The sequence below is a fragment of the Macaca fascicularis genome, chromosome 16 (assembly GCF_037993035.2).
Source record: "Macaca fascicularis isolate 582-1 chromosome 16, T2T-MFA8v1.1".
Classification (NCBI taxonomy): Eukaryota; Metazoa; Chordata; class Mammalia; order Primates; family Cercopithecidae; genus Macaca; species Macaca fascicularis.
The window spans coordinates 55,044,988-55,060,972 of record NC_088390.1 but is presented as its reverse complement, the minus strand read 5'-3'; the positions used below and the strand labels follow the sequence as shown (position 1 = coordinate 55,060,972).

At 42.7% G+C, this 15,985-nt stretch overlaps 1 protein-coding gene and 1 long non-coding RNA gene across 3 annotated transcripts in view; one reads left to right on the top strand and one right to left on the bottom strand.

The window, feature by feature from the left end:
- The window catches only part of CA10 (carbonic anhydrase 10), a 544,961-nt gene that overhangs the window by 16,221 nt on the left and 512,755 nt on the right, over positions 1-15,985 (bottom strand). Inside the window, exons 6-7 of the mRNA XM_045375029.2 lie at positions 4,780-4,875; positions 325-397 (exon numbers count right to left, since the gene is read on the bottom strand). Of these exons, the coding sequence (XP_045230964.1) occupies positions 325-397; positions 4,780-4,875 (169 nt within the window). The remainder of the gene's footprint in view (positions 1-324; positions 398-4,779; positions 4,876-15,985) is intronic.
- Positions 1-15,985, top strand: part of LOC102128365 (uncharacterized) — a 77,662-nt gene that overhangs the window by 10,595 nt on the left and 51,082 nt on the right. For both annotated transcript variants that reach the window (XR_012425637.1, XR_010581814.1), the window contains 4 exons: positions 444-588; positions 1,601-1,644; positions 14,755-14,887; positions 15,498-15,548. This is a non-coding gene — a long non-coding RNA (uncharacterized lncRNA). The remainder of the gene's footprint in view (positions 1-443; positions 589-1,600; positions 1,645-14,754; positions 14,888-15,497; positions 15,549-15,985) is intronic.

Genomic DNA, 15,985 nt, shown 5'->3' with positions numbered 1-15,985 from the left:
ATCATTGGCAAAGCCCCAACTGTGGCCAGCTGACATGGTGGAGCGTATCAGCCAGCAGAGTCCCCTGGCTCATTACCAATCTGTGGGATAAAGATGACCACCATAATCATAATCATTATCGCCTTAGGCATGGATGACTAGGGACTTCTGCTTGAAATGAGCTGCTTCTTAGCCAAACCTTACTCTCCAGAGTGACTTTCAACAGAATTGCAGGATCATGAAACTGAAAAGGGCCCATGGAGATCATCAGTTCTGGCTTCCTGCCTTCAGGCAGGTCTAACCTTTATAGAATAGTTGCTGTAGAGGAAATTGAACCAAACTTACTTTTATATGTTATTCTTGTGATAGTATCTCTGTTGAGCATTCGATTAAGAAATGGATTTGATGAATCAGAAACCTGGAGGAGAAAAGAAAATATTAATGACTGGCCATCACTCTTGCAGGACAAACATCTCCCCGTGGCATTCACTTATTCATTCATAGTTACCGAGTACCTACCATGAGCCAAACACAATGACAGCTGGAAATTCAGAGAGCAAAGCCAGAGTTCCTACTCTCAAGGACAGCCCAGTCTAGAGAGGAAGACAGGTAAGTGAACAAACCACTCTCATATAGTGTGGAGAGTGCCATGATTGAGTCATTGGTGTAATGATGTTGGAGGAAGACCAGCCACCACCTGAGAATTTAAGTCATGCGTCTGGGAGGGTGGGTAGAAGTTAACAAAGTGTTCTGCTGATAGAGTGTGAAAAGGGATGAAAGGCAAGGAAAAGCATTTCATACGGAGAAATCTGTACATACACGGACACGAGGAAGTGAGAACTAGGCATGCTCATGCAAGGACTTCAGTGTACTTGGAGCTGAGAGTGTGGGGAAGAAGAGGAGGTGATCCTAGAAAGATTGGCAGGGGCCAGATGATGTCAGGCTTTTAAGCAAGGTAGGGACTGGCATGTTAGGAAGGGGAAATTCATCTAGGTAGAGAGCGAGACATAAAGAATACCCAGAATAGAGGTATAAGGAAATGGGAAAAAAAACTGAAAAGTAGTATAGGATCTTGGTATATCACTGCTCATTATTGCATGAATTGAGTACGTCATAAGCCATGTAATTCAATCCATCCATCCATCCATCCATCCATCCATCCAACAAATATTTGCAGAGGGTCTATCATGGGTCAAACATTGTACCAGATGTTCAGGGATCCATTCCCATTTTATGCCTATGCCCTTATAGCTTCAAATTCCTCCTTTGGGAGAAGAAACCAGGTTTTCAGGGGCTTCAGTAGGGAACTATCATTGATGAGACTGTGATGTGGCCCTACATGAGAAAAGGGTTTTCTTAACAACATTTGTTTACTCAGCCTTTTCTGGGGTACCATTGTTCATCCTAGTCATTTCTCTCCTACCTTGCTTAGCTCTGCTCTGTAATTTATGCCTCAGCGGCTAATCGGATGTTGTGACACATCAACATTTTAAATCTGATTTATCTGAGGGTTGGAAAAATTGCAGCAGATGATTATTATTATTAGATAAGCAACAGGTAATTTTAGCTTAGAGAAAGCACAGACTGTTTATTTTCCCACCATCTGTCTCTCTTTTTGCAGTTTCCTGGCTGTGTTGTGGTGAGACACACACCAAAGGGAGCTTGGTGAGTGACAACACCCAATGGAGGTAAAAGTCCACCCCTAAATAGAAAAAGTCCCAAATTAAATACTGTTGCTCCCCTCAGTGCTATATTCAACATCTACTTTGACATCCTCTTCAGTCATTTAAAAGATAGCTTGAAGCCTGCTCCTGGTGCTGATGCACCCCATGAAAGAAAGATGGCTAGGAATATATTGTTGTGGCAGGTAAGGGATCTGTTATGTACCTTACTCCCTGGGTGCCTTGAGCTCCTGGCACCTGGTGAGTCTGGGCAGCTCTTATGTTGGGACCAGACTGTTTTGAGCTGATTAAAAATAATTGAAAAATTTCCAAAGTGCACACAGATGATTTGTGGGCTCTAGTGTGTTGGCTGCGTGGGTGAGAGGATAAAATATGTACTTGGTATAAGTGAGCTTAAGTGGGAAGTTAATGGTGTGTGATTGAGCAGCAATTACAGCCAAATCTCAGTTCCCTGTGGTCACAGCAAGGGTGGGAGATTTGTGGAGGACACAGATAAATAAAACAGATAAGCAAGTATCTCCTTTTAGACAGTAACTCCAACTTTTTTATGGCTCAGCTTTTAGCCAGGGTGATAACTCTAGGGCTAAACTACCAGGATGTGGGGCTTGTCATATCCCATTCCTGCCCACCCTGCTGGAAAGGGAGGGGCAGAGAGTTCAGAAGGAGGGGAGGACAACTACAAGAAGCTGTGAACCCTTAGGGACCAAGAGCTTTGTTCGTCTTACTTCTGGGTACCAGTGCCTAGCAGAGGGCTGGCCTGTAGTACCCCACGCTCCATCAGAGTTTTGAGATGAGTGAATGGTCAGCCACAGCATAAATAACTCATGGTGGAGTTGATTGTCTGGGAGTTGATTTTCTGGGAGTTGATTATATGGAGGGAAGACAGAAATGTTGTGGCTTATTTTGAGATCTAGCAAGAAAGCTTTAGGTCTGCTCAGGGAAAGAAGGGCTTCATCCCTAGGAGTGAAACTGACCTGAGAAGATACAGGAGCTAGTCATTATCCCTTCACTGACCTTAGGGTCTACAGGCTAAGTTCCTTTCAACAACCTGTGGGCAAGCAACCAGGACCTGCTAACCCCAACTGCTAGTCATGAGCTCGGTAGGAATGAACGTTTCTGTAGGAGCTTGTGAAACACACCAGTAGTTTGCTGTTGGCTTCCCAGTGTATCCGTCACTCTGTCAGCAGTCATGTGCCTGTGCTTCCGGAATGACAGTCACTGATTCAAGCTTTCAGTCACGTGAGGCAAAGTCAGGACCAAGGTCGAGACACTCCCCAAAGGACAGGAATTGCTGGGGCAGGCAGGATTTGTGCTGGGAAAGCCATAGGGGGAGGTGAGCTCCTGGACACACATGACAATATTGTGACATATCTACAGGCTTCACAGTAAGTGCGGCCCAGGTTGAATGTACAAATTGGTTATCAATGCCATAATCAGGGCTTCATTAAGAGATACAGGAATTTGCCCTGTGCTTATGAGTAGCATGGGGTTGTGAGGAGCATGGGAAAAAGGTTTTAAAATGTCATGGTTTCCCTTCTTGCCCTCACTTGCTTTCTCCCAGCTCTATTGGAAAGGGATAGAATGAGTAAGCCATTCTTTCATGAGTATTAAAGTCAGGGAAGACTTGGATCCTCTCCTGGCTGGGCTGTGATAAGCGATATGAACTTGGGTGAAATGCCAAAGGTTTTCTGAACGATTTTACTCATCTGTAAGATACAACACAAATGCCCAACTCTGAATTTATTACTAAACAATAAAATAGATGTAAAATACATATCACAGTGTCTGGCATTCAGAAATCTACTGTTTATCATTCCAGGGTTTGTGATGATGCCAGGAGATACCATTAGGATCTGTGCTGGGACCAGTTTCCTTTGAGATGTTGTGTCGAGTATCCTAAAGGCATGAAAGCCTAAAAATATGCTTCCCTGGCCAAATGTCCCTTCCTCTCTTTTCTAATGACAAGCCAGAGGAGGTTGACCTTAGTAGCCATGGATAGCAACATGCCATAGATGCTCCGTCGAGCCCCTGCCCAGTGCATAGGTCTGCCACGATCTGACTGAAGGGGGAGGGTGAGGAAGTTAGGAGGGGGCATGGCATGAATGACCAGGGAGGGTGAAGTGCCTATTGCACGGGGTAATGCTTTTGTCAGGGTGGGGAGAGGGAGTAGTGCCCCAGGTACCCATTCTTTGGAGTAATAATGATGTCATCATGACAGCCCTGTTAAAATTCCCTGGTGGCAAATACTGGGTTTCTATTCATCATCTTCATCAGATTCCCAGTTCTGATTGGGGCACTTTCTCGAATGATCTGGCCAAAACGTCCCCAGGGGCTAGCATGGTGACTGCTAATGGTTGGAACTGCCACACATTGCTTTTTAAAAACTTTTTCTAATTAGGAAAGCAATTTCTTTTTTTATTAAAAATTTTGCATACCTGCTTCTCTCTACATCTGCTAAAATGTTAAAGGTATTTGGTATTTTTTTTTTTTAAACAAATTAGAATGTGCTTGGTTGGAGATTTTATGTTGTCATTGTTGACTGTTAGGGAGATGTGGAATTTCCTTAGAATGTTATCAAGTCAGTGTGGGTAATCTTATTACCAGGGATGCTTATGAAGAAGTGGGAGAGTAAGACGGAAAGACGATGATCACAGCAATTGTGAGGAAGCTGGAAGGAGCTATTCAGTGCAGTGCCTGGAGGGGAGAGACATCTCGCTGCTTCCTGTGTTTATAAGGGGCAGCTGAATGGTGAACAGGACTTTAATCCTGTGGGGCATTAGTGAGCCACCTGCCCTTCTAGTATTACATCCTTCTGATTTGACTACATTAGTTGGGTCCCAAAGCCTGTTCCTGGATCCAGCCGCCTGTTTCTTTCTAGGACAGAAGCTGCTTGAATCCTCAGGCCCAGATGCTCTGGAATGGAGCTCATCATTTTTGCATCTCACTGCAGGGGACCTCATTTTTCATAAATCTCATGTATATAAAAGGCATCACCCCGTAGTTTTCTTAGGCATGGATAGCACCCCTTTTAATATTTCTAACTCCAACAGAGACCATAAATTGGTATTCTGATTGAGCTGGGGATGGTGAGAAGAATGAAGGAATGCAAGAGACTTACTTTTATAAATATAGAAACTACCACCAATCCATTTGGACTCTTCGCAGCTTCTGTGACATTTGTATATAGCTCATGGTTATAGTGGATGAGCTGCACCTGGCAGGAGGGAAAAACAAGAATCAGAACAATAATCCAACATTAAAAGGTAGGAGGCATAGCACTTGCCCCTACATAAGGGTAAACTGCAAAGTATATTGAACAATTTGGAAGACAATCTTAATTGAAGGGATTTCAGAGGGATATGTGTTCGCGTGTGTGTAAAATGCATGCACACACACAAAAATACCCACACATATTTGCAAATGTTTTCTGGTAACAAGCATGCTTTTAATAAGCTCAGAGCCCATCTGGCTCTGGCTCCATTCCAGGACATTTCCCCTAAAGCACGTGTAAAGTGAATTTTCCTTGTTAGGAACGGAACTGCCCTGTAGGGGTGGACGTTGTGTCCCTGCTGCACCAACAGCTGCCACTGGCAGCCAGTAAATCTTCCTCGCAGCCTGGGGGCAAACAGGGAACTGTTAGGTCCTGAGTCAGTCATGACCTGGGATGAAACTGGCTAGCCTGCAAGATGCAGTAGTAGCTGATGGATCAGGCTTCTGATGCATCAGCCTGCTCCGGTCATCTGGTTGTGCAGGACTCTATTTCCTCCTCATTCAACAAGGATCAGTCCACCTGTTGAGCCTTTTTCCTGTTACTTACTTTTTTTTAAATTCATTTTTAAAAATTGTGCACAAGCATACATACATGTTCAAACAGATGTTTCAGCAATTTTAAGCCACATGATAATGTTACCCCACATCACTGGGATCAATTGTTTCCTCTGAAAAATGTGTAAGATGATCTCTCCTTAAAATTCATCTCAGGGCTGTGATTTTAAAATAGTTTTTTCTTAACAGTATGGAAGCATATTTTTTTTTTTTTTGAGTTGGAGTCTCGCTCTGTCACCCAGGCTGGAGTGCAGTGGCATGATCTCGGCTCACTTCAACCTCTGCCTCCCAGGTTCAAGTGATTCTCCTGCCTCAGCCTCCAGTGTAGCTGGGACTACAGGTGCATGTCACCACGTCAGGCTAATTTTTTGTATTTTTAGTAGAGACGGGGTTTCACCGTGTTAGCGAGGATGGTCTTGATCTCCTGACCTCGTGATCCATCTGCTTTGGCCTCCCAAAGTGCTGGGATTACAGGTGTGAGCCACTGCGCCCAGCCGGAAGCATAATTTTTTAACAAATTAAAATATAGAAGTAAAAAAAGTGATGCCCCCCTACCACCTCTTTCTAATTCTAGTCCACACCATACATACAACTATTAACAGTTTAGTGTACATCCTTGTGGTTACTTGTTTTGTGCTTATAAATCACACAAACACACATAGGGTATAAAAAACAATAAATTCCCTAGTCCACAGTAAGTGTTAAAAAATAGAAAGGGACGATTCATAATTATGATTCTGAACTTGATTTTTTAAAATTTAAAAGTAGTTTGTAGCTATCTCTCTAAGTCAATGCATATAGATCTCCCCAAGTCTTCCTAATAACTATACAATTCTCAGTTGCACAAACGCCCATAACATATTTAGACATCTTCTCACTGGCTTTCGGGTTGTTTCCATTTTTTTTTTTTTGTCTCTTATAAACAATGGCACAGCAAGCACATCATATATCTTTCTGTAATGGTGTTAGCATTTTCCACAGGCTGATTTGAAAATCCAATAAGGTGGTGCGCATAGAAGTGATTTGTGACTCTGAAAGTGTAGGAGAGTACTCATTATTGCCAATCTCTTGTATTGCATTAAAAAAGGTGAAGTTTTGGAAGTTGAGAAATGTGATGATCAAAAAAGATGCTTTTCCTTGAACTTTGAGAAAAATAAACCATATCTAACCCAGTGGTTTGTGACCTTCACTGTGCATCCAGATCGCCTGGGTGCTTTTAAAGCCCACCTGTGCCTGTCTATGCCTTCTCACATTCTGATTTAATTGATGTAGGGTGATACTTGTATTCATCAAAAGCTTACCAGCTAGAGGGAGGCTGGACTTGAGAACAAGTGGAACATAATCAATGAGCATTAATATCCCATCGGTGCCTAATCAGATGGACAGTACCTTGAATCTGAGAATATCCTGAGCTTCCTGAGCAGTAGTGGAACTTCTCATGAAGAGAGCACGTATTACTGTTGCTCTTGAAATATCCTATTTGCTTTTTGCTTTTTCACCTATGAGTTTTGCCAATGGAGATGGATGATTCTACAGTAGCTACTCTGCCATCAGAAAGGCAACCGCAGGCAGGGGTTGCTCTGCCTCTGCAGGACTTTTAATACCCCCTCCCTTGTACCCCCACACAACCAGGACTTTCTGCAGGGGGAGAAATGTTGCCAGGTGGAAGAACCAGGGACTGGGGGGTTCTCACACACTCAGCACACCTCCCTTCCAGTGCTGAGTAAGCTTCTAATGAGAACAAAACACACCCTGCCATCTGCTAAGTTCTTCCCACTGATACAGGTGACCGACAAAACCGCCAGGGAATGTGCCAGTGCTTCCAGACATGCCTTGATGTTACAGCATGTTCTGAACACCAGAGCAGGGATGTGAAAGGCAATCCAGTGGAGTGATCCTTCTGTCCAGCTTGCAAGCCAGAAAAAGGCAGGAAGAAGTCTCCTGGGCCATGGGTTGCCCCACAGGGTGGGATTCTTTCGGGAGCCAGACACTGTAAGAAAGGAGCTGGCAAGTACAGGGCTGCGGCTGTGCTGTGCTTTAAGCTTAAGTTAACACATTTAAAACTTTGATCTGAAGTCGTGCCTCCTGTCTGTTCCAAGGTGAGTTGGCTAGGATTCTGATATCAGGAGCTTTGGTTTCTATTAGCAGTTGTTGATGGCTGGACTGTCTATTGTGTTAGGTTGAACCGTATGAAATTGATCTTTTGCTTTACAAAACTGGCGAATTTATAGTTAATACCTTCTAGAAATAAAGCTATTTTGAATATGAGTTTTGAGCATTTTCTTTCTGACCCCCAGTCAGATGTTAATAAGATGACAGAGCTTGGCTATTCAGTGTGTGCTCTAGGGATGAGCATCAGCCGCAGCATCTAGGAGCTTGTTAGAAATGCACAATCGGGAGCTCCATCCCAGGTCTTCTGAATCAAGATCTGCATTTTCTCAAATTCCTAGTGATTTGGATGCACGCTAAAGTTTCGGAAGTGCTGCTATAGCCGATACTGTTGGCTGGTGAGCAGAGTCCTGTTTTGTCTGGCTGTTTACCCCTTCTTTACTTCAGTTTGGGTGGGTTAAGGAGCACATGCATCATCTATGTCGGAAAACAGGCTGAGTCCGGATCATAGGACCCCTGGAATGTCAGCAATAGATAGGCTTTGAGCAGGGGAATGAGATAATCAGCATGGACGGTAAGAGAGCAGATTGGAACCAGGAGAAAATAGAGGTGGGAGTTTGGGGGGTGTTTAACTTCAGGTGATGGCTATTAAGGCAGACATGTGCTCTATAGGCCTTTGCAGTTTATAGAATGTGTATGTTTGTGTGCTGAAGAGGCACCAGGAGATTCCCCAGGCAACAGAACATCTAGGAGCAACAGAAGAGCTCAGGAGACAGCTTGACAGTCACCAGGCTTTTTGTTCTCAGCTGTAAGAACACAGTTTGGGCATCAAGGATAACCTGGGACCTGTACCAGGTCATGTACCAACAGCAGGGCTTAACCATGAAAAAGTGCTGCTTCCTTTCTACTGCCTTCCAGGTCTTTGTTGGTGGTGATCACAGTTCCTGCAGCTGTTGCCTTTGCTCTTCCCTAGTCAGGCACAAGAATGCCAACCCAATACCCAGTAACCACTCACAGCATGCATGGGTCCAGGTGGGTCTGGAGAAAAGTGGGGTTCACTGCTTTCCTACCATGAATTTGGGCTTGGGGAGCAGCAATATGCAAATCACATCCTGCTAGGGACAGAGTATCAGATTGGCAGATGAGTTCTGAAAGTGATGCCTGTGGATTTCTTTTTGCCGTTTATAGGTAACACTTTTAAATCTCAACCATTTAAAGTCTGAATTTTTGAATAACTTAGATGGTCCCTAAGCTATACCTTAACTGAGCCCCAATTTTAAGGCTTATGCACAGTAATCAGAGTGTCTGATGTGAAACAGATGATCAATAAGTGATTGTTCAACTGTCTGAGCAAGTGCATGATTTGACTAAGATTGCAGGGACAATGAGAGCAAACTCTTTGGGGGCTGAGGATGACATGCTAATTAAACACCAAATTCAAGAATCTAAGACATTCATTAAAGAGATGCCTTGAGGACTTCTGCTAGTTTAGTTGGAATTACCATGGGAAAGGGCTAAACCTGGATTCCTGGAAATTATTTTATAATCTTGATTTTTTAAATTAGTTTTAGGCGAGTATCCTCCTAGAGAAGCTTCCTGGAAATGCAAGACTGAGAAATGACAGGCAGTCTTCCAGGGAGAATATTACCAGTCTTGTCATGATGCTCCCACATGGCAGGTGCCATGATCCAGTGCATTCTCTATATCTAAGTCCTTCATGATCTGATGTGACTTGTCCTTGTCTTCTCATCTCAGAAAGGCCACCTCACCTCAATCCTTTACGTGGACCTGGAATTCATTTGTTCAAAACATCTTTAAGGGCCAGCTATGTGCTAAGGTCAATTGGAATAAGACTGAGAAGGTCTTTGTCCTCCTAGAGATAGTTTCAGATGGTGGCAAAGATAGCTTTGAAGGAAACAAAACAAGATTTTGACTTACAAAGTGAAAGGCAATATTGGAAAGAATGGGGGCAGGGATGCAGAAGTGGGAGCAACATTCTGTAGTATGGTTGGTGAAAACCTTTGGGTAGGCTAACATTTGAGCCAAATTCTGATGACGAGGACTCAGGTATGGGAAGATCAGAGGGAGGCATATCACTTGTAGAGAGCATGGCCAATGCAAAGAGCCTGAGATAGGGACAAGCAGCTAGGAATGGCTGGGAAAGGATGAAGGTGGCTCAAGATGGGATCAGTTCATGCAAGGCTTTGTAGATCATGGTGAGGAGCTTTGATTTTATTCTGAATACAATAGGAAGTAATAGGTGTTAAAGAAGAAACCAGTTGATCTGATGCATTTTTGAAAGATCTCTCTGGTATAGAGGAGGGCAAAATGGGGTCTGAGGAAGCGTTGCTTACCCTTCCTTACCTCATAGTTCAGCTGGGTTTGTGCCCAGTTCCTATGACTATTTGAGTTCACACCCAAGCACATGCTATTTTGCAACTATTCTCTTTGTGTCTCATCTTCTCCAGGACACCTTCCATGAAATACTATCTCTGAGCACCAAGTGTAGCTCCTCTCTGCTCTCATAGGTGCTCTCATCCAGGAGGCAAGTTTGTGATAATTTTATATGGGCAACTTGACTGAGCAAAGGGATGCCCAGAGAGCAGGAAAAACATTATTTCTGGGTGTGCCTGTGAAGGTGCTTCTAGAAGATATTAGCATTTGAATCAGTAGGCTGAGTAAAGAAGATCTGGCCTTATCAGTGGGCGTGGGCAACATCCAATCTATTGCAGGTATGAATAGAATAAAAAGGTGGAGGATTATCTCTCTTTCCTTGAGCTGGGACATCCCTCTTTTTTTGCTCCTGGACATCAGAGCTCCTGGTTCTTGGGTCTCCAGATTTTAGACTCTGGGATTTATACTAGCGATCACCTCTCTCCCTATGGTTTGGGGTTGGGAATTACACACTCAGCACCCCCTAGTTCTCCAGCTTGCAGACTGCATATTGTGGGACTTCTTGGCTTCCATAATTGTGAGCAAATTTCCACAATAAATCTCTCATATATCTATGTATATAGCCTATTGATTCTGTTTGGAGAACTCTAATCAAAATTCAAAATATGTTGCAACCAAAATGGCATGGGTACTGGGTGATCAGAACAGATGTAAACCATGGACACCTGATACAGTCACATGGGTGCTGAACATCATTGTCAAAGTTAGTCATCAGCTGGGCGCGGTGGCTCACGCCTGTAATCCCAGCACTTTGGGAGGCTGAGTCGGGTGGATCATGAGGTCAGGAGATCAAGACCATCCTGGCTAACACAGTGAAACCCCATCTCTACTAAAAATACAAAAAATTAGTCAGGCGTGGAGGTCAAGACCATCTTGGCTAACACAGTGAAACCCCGTCTCTACTAAAAATACAAAAAATTAGTCAGGCGTGGTGGCGAGTGCCTGTAGTCCCAGCTACTTGGGAGGCTGAGGCAAGAGAATGGTGTGAATCTGGGAGGCAGAGCTTGCAGTGAGCTGAGATCACACCACTGAAAATTCCAGCCTGGGTGACAGAGCGAGACTCCGTCTCAAAAAAAAAAAAAAAAAAAGTCATCATCACCACTTGTTGATGATCATCACCAACATTTGTTGAGCACCTCTTTGTGCCAGAGATGATGGCAGCAGAAACATCTCATTTAATTCTTGAAAACTTCCATGAGTTAGTGCCATTATTTCCATTTGAGTCATGGAGACACCAAGCCTCTGAGAGATAGTGGCAGAGCTGGGATTGTGCCCAGTTCCTGTGACTATTTGAGTTCATACTCAAGCATATGCTATTTTGAAACTATTCTCTTTGTGTCTGTGTCTACTTTTGGGTAAACATCTCAAGGGCATGGATATCCATCATCACATTCCTGGTGATGGGATTTGGCTCAGAGGAGATGTTGGCAAGCATTTGCTGAATGAATACCAATTCTGCATCTCATAGAGTCTTAGAAGGCGTCTTAGAGAAAACCAAGGCCTTAGTTCTCAGCCCATTACTTTTAAAAATGAAGAAAATGAGGATCAAAGAGGAGCTATGTCTTGCCCATGATTATACAGTCATTCATAGATCCAATCATTCGACATGTGCTTATTGGGCAACTCCTAAGTAAGGGAGGGTGGTATGAGGAGAAATTGTATTGGAAGGCAGGAGAAGACCACGAAGAGCTGGCAGGCCAAGGTAGGGGGTCTTGATTCCATCCTAAGGGTAGTGAAGAATTTCACTTATGTCCTAGAATTTTCTTAGGACCAGAGGCAAAGCTTCTCCTGTGCACCTAATTGAAGTGGAAGCCTGAAAACCATTAGCCTTTGGTGACCAGTAATTCAGCTTTCAAGCTAATAGACAAGTACTCCTCTGTGTTAAATAAGCAGACCTGCTGCAAGCAGGCTTCCAAGTTGACACAAGCCACACTTGTCATAGGTTAAGCTGGGAGCAGCTTCAGTTGCACAGGTCTCCGAATTTTCATTTTGTGGTAGCAAGGTGATGCACCAGTGCATGCCGTGGGTTGCTCACTCACCCCTCATGCCTCAGGAGGGCAACAGGCTATATTCTCAGACCTTAGATCGCCTTTCTCAGCATGATGCTCCATTAGCAGAAGCCCTTTGAATGCAAAAGAGCAGCCTTGGAACTAGAAGACCACACATGGCATTCAGAGTGACAATGCTATGACCTTACCCCTGCTTAAACACGCCAGTGGCTTCCCCTTGCCTGTAACATAAAAATGCACATCTGGGACCCCTGACTTTTCTAACCATGTCTCCTTGTTTTCTGTGCTCTGCTCAGTGTCTTTCTTTCAGCCTCCCTTATATACTGGGTTTCTTCCTTTCCTAGAACATGTGATTATTCTGTTTCTTATGCTTCTCTTCCCTCAAACAGAGAAGGGAGGGAATACCCTTCCCTCCCTTCGCTGTTTGACTCCTACTTATGAACTCCTTTGTATCTCAGCTCAAGGGTCACCTGTTGAGGGAGATCCCCATGACCCACTCTCATGGCACTCTGTACTTTTCAAAATACATATCACAGTTTTATGTTGACATTTGTCGTGTGACTGATGATGCTCACCTCTTTCACTAGACTTTAGACTTCATCCAGGCAAGGGCTCTATCTTATTGGCCCCTGTGACATCCCCTATACCTGGTACATATTAACTGTATCAAGGCAGAAATAATTGTTAAATGAATGAATGAAGCAATGCAGGCTGTCTATTGTACAAAGAAGTGTGATGTCCCAAGGGACAGAGAGAACAAAGCGCTTGACTGAACTGGTTGAAGAACAGTCTGGAATTCCAAAGGGTGTCTCTAATGGGAAACAAGACACTGAGTATCACATTGGGCTGTATGGGTCACAAAGCCTGTTTTCACCCCTGGGTACCATTAGGTGAGCAAGTCTCTCATCTGTAACAGGGATAGTAATAATAATGTGATGATTCTATAAAACGGAATATAAAAAAGCACTTAGCCCAGGGCCTGGCATGCAGTAAGCATTCTATAATTAGCTATTATTGTTGTTGTTATGCAATATTTATTATACAAGCAATAGATAATACAGCCTTCAGCTTCTGCAGAAATAGGGGTTAGGTATGTGCAGGTCTCCTTTGTGGATCTGACATTGAGTCTGTTCTCCCAAGGGAACTTGAGGAAGATGTCACCTATTGGGGAGCACTCACTGTGTTCCAGACACTGAATGAGGTGAGAACTTTTAAAGAGAAATGCATTCTGAATGGCTCATACTGTAATTCAAAGGTTAGCAGACTTTTTCCTGTAAAAATTCAGATAGTAAATATTTTTATCTATGCTGACTATATAGTACCTGTCACAACTATTCAATTCTGCTTTTATAGTATGAAAGCAGTTATGGAAAAATATAAAAGAATGGGCGTGGCTGGGTTCCAGTAAAGGTACAGAAACACAGCATAGGCTAGATTTGGTCTGTGACTGTAGTTTGCTGACCCCTGCTAGTTTTAATTTGGGAGATGAATAAAGAACTTCCAGGACATATATTTTCCAGTAAGTGTTCTACACAGATAGAAGGAAAATACATGTTGAGAGAACCTAAACATTAAGCTCTCCCTTTCCTTTAAATGATGATGATTACTATTGTCACCTTTCTACGGTCCTTTAAACTTTTTAAGGCATATTCAACTCAAATAAGCTGAATTCTAGTCAACGTGTATAGGTCCAAAATGCCCACCCTATGCCAGATCCCAGAAGTTCAGAGATGAATGCTGTATATTCTATAGCCTAAAAGAGCTCACCCATATTACCACATTTGTTCCTAAAATAGGTGAAGCGAAGACATTAAGGTACAGAGAAGTTAAACACCTCTTCTGAGGTCACACAGACAAAAAGTGACAGTGACTATTTCACTTTAGAGCATGCAAATAGTTTCTTTCTACAAGAAAGTAAAGAGAAAAGGAAAGGTGTTCTGTATTTGAGGGGAGATCACATTTCAGCAGCTGTTGCTGCAACAATTATAAGCTAGAACTTATTTATAGAAAGTCATTAACAAGTTTGTCTTTATGCATAAGAGCACACACAGTCTGCAGAGAAGACCACAGTTTGATGTTTACCAACCACCACATTCTCACCCTAAGGTTTGGCAATTATCATGGGTCTGCCTGGTGATGAGATTTTCTGCATTGTAGGATATGGAATGCAATTATGGCTAAAAATAAAAAGAATTTTCCATAGTTTCATTGACTGAAGATCCCCAAATGTGGTCTGGCTATCATACCAACCTAGAAAACCAGAGTGAAATGCAATTATTTTCCCCCCAAAGATAAGAAAACTTGGATTTTAAAGCACATTTTTCATCAAGTTGTATAGGAGTTTGCACAAATGTACAGTGATATATTTGGGTGCAGGATCATGCTGGAAAATGCAAGACCTTAAGCCTAGTCAGATACCTCTTCTGTCCACGTAAGTTGGGGCTACTTAGCCCCTCTGATTATTTTTTTTTAATCCATAATATAGGGATGCATCTAAGAATTGTCATTAGAGTGAAACAAGATAATCAATGACACAGTCTTTCAGGAACTTGGCAGAGTATAAGCAAATAAGAGAAACAGATGAGATAACACACAAAGAATCAGGGAAGTCCCGTGATGCTTTTTTTTTTTCCCCTGAAACATTCTGAAATAGCTGCTTCTAGAAGCCAACTTTTCTTCTATGATCCTTTCCCCAGAGCATCTGTATCTCTTCCACTTCTTATTAAAGAAGCTGCTGAAAGCCAGAGTGGGATGAGCCTCCTGCAACGACGTCCAGATCCTCCCAGAAGTGACTTCTAGGCAGTGGCTGCCACCATCCATGAATTAACGGTGAAGTCTGCAGGACCTTTTGAAACCTTTGCTGATTTTAATTAAACCTATTTCCTCCCCATGCTCCTATGACTTCAAACTCATCGCAACACAGGGCCTGGATGAGGAGAGTTTGGCTCTGGCTCCAACTCCTGGGTCTTTTGGTCTCTCTGAACTCCAGTTTCTTCATAGGCAAAACTGTGATGACAACATAACTACTCAAAGAATCATGCTGATTAAATAAGCCTAAAACATGTAAATGAGCTCAGGTGTACATGAGATAAAGGAGGCTTCAAATTCTGTGCCTGGCTCAAACTAAACCCTCATTAAATGGGAGTTGCAATGCTTATTACTAGAAATGTCTGGCTGCTGGGGCTCCGATAAAGGGAGAGGCCCTAGAATGAAGTGATGTGTTAAGTTCCATAGATAACAAAGTCAGGCCATTCACACATTTTTGGGACTGTATTTCCTGAGAGTCCATATATTATTCACGTTTGTATCTTACTTTATCTTATTGTCTGATGACTACCAAGAAGATTTTGCCAGTCTTGTCTTTCTGTAGCTCATATTCTTGTATTATGAAAATAGATATACTGAACACGTCTCAAACGATATACCTTTTCTCTTTTAGGATCATTGCCATTTCTGTGGAAGAGTTTGTCCCATGAGAACCACTGTACTGGTATGTATAGGGCATTTTTGTTAAATATTTATTAAGTCATTCCAGAGCCCACATAAATAGTGTTAGTAAAGGCTCGCTTTGTTTTAATTGTAGAGATTTAATGTTATGTAGTTCATTTGAATAAAGGCAAGAATTATTTTTGATCATCTCCTACCCACAAAAAGTGTTGGTCTAGATGGGTTTACAAGTATATTTCAGCAGATATTTGAGGAGAAAATAGGCCAATGTCTCTTACACATATGCAAAAAGCCAAAATTAATACTAGCTAGTGGAAAAAGCATTAAAAATAATTTATTACAATCAAGTAGGGCTCATATCAGGAGTTAAGGGTAAATCAATGCTGGAGAAATCTTGCAATGTGATCTAGCACATCGATTGAATGAAGTAGGAAAAAAGGGCCATGAACATCTCAATAGGGACTACTTATATTTAGATAT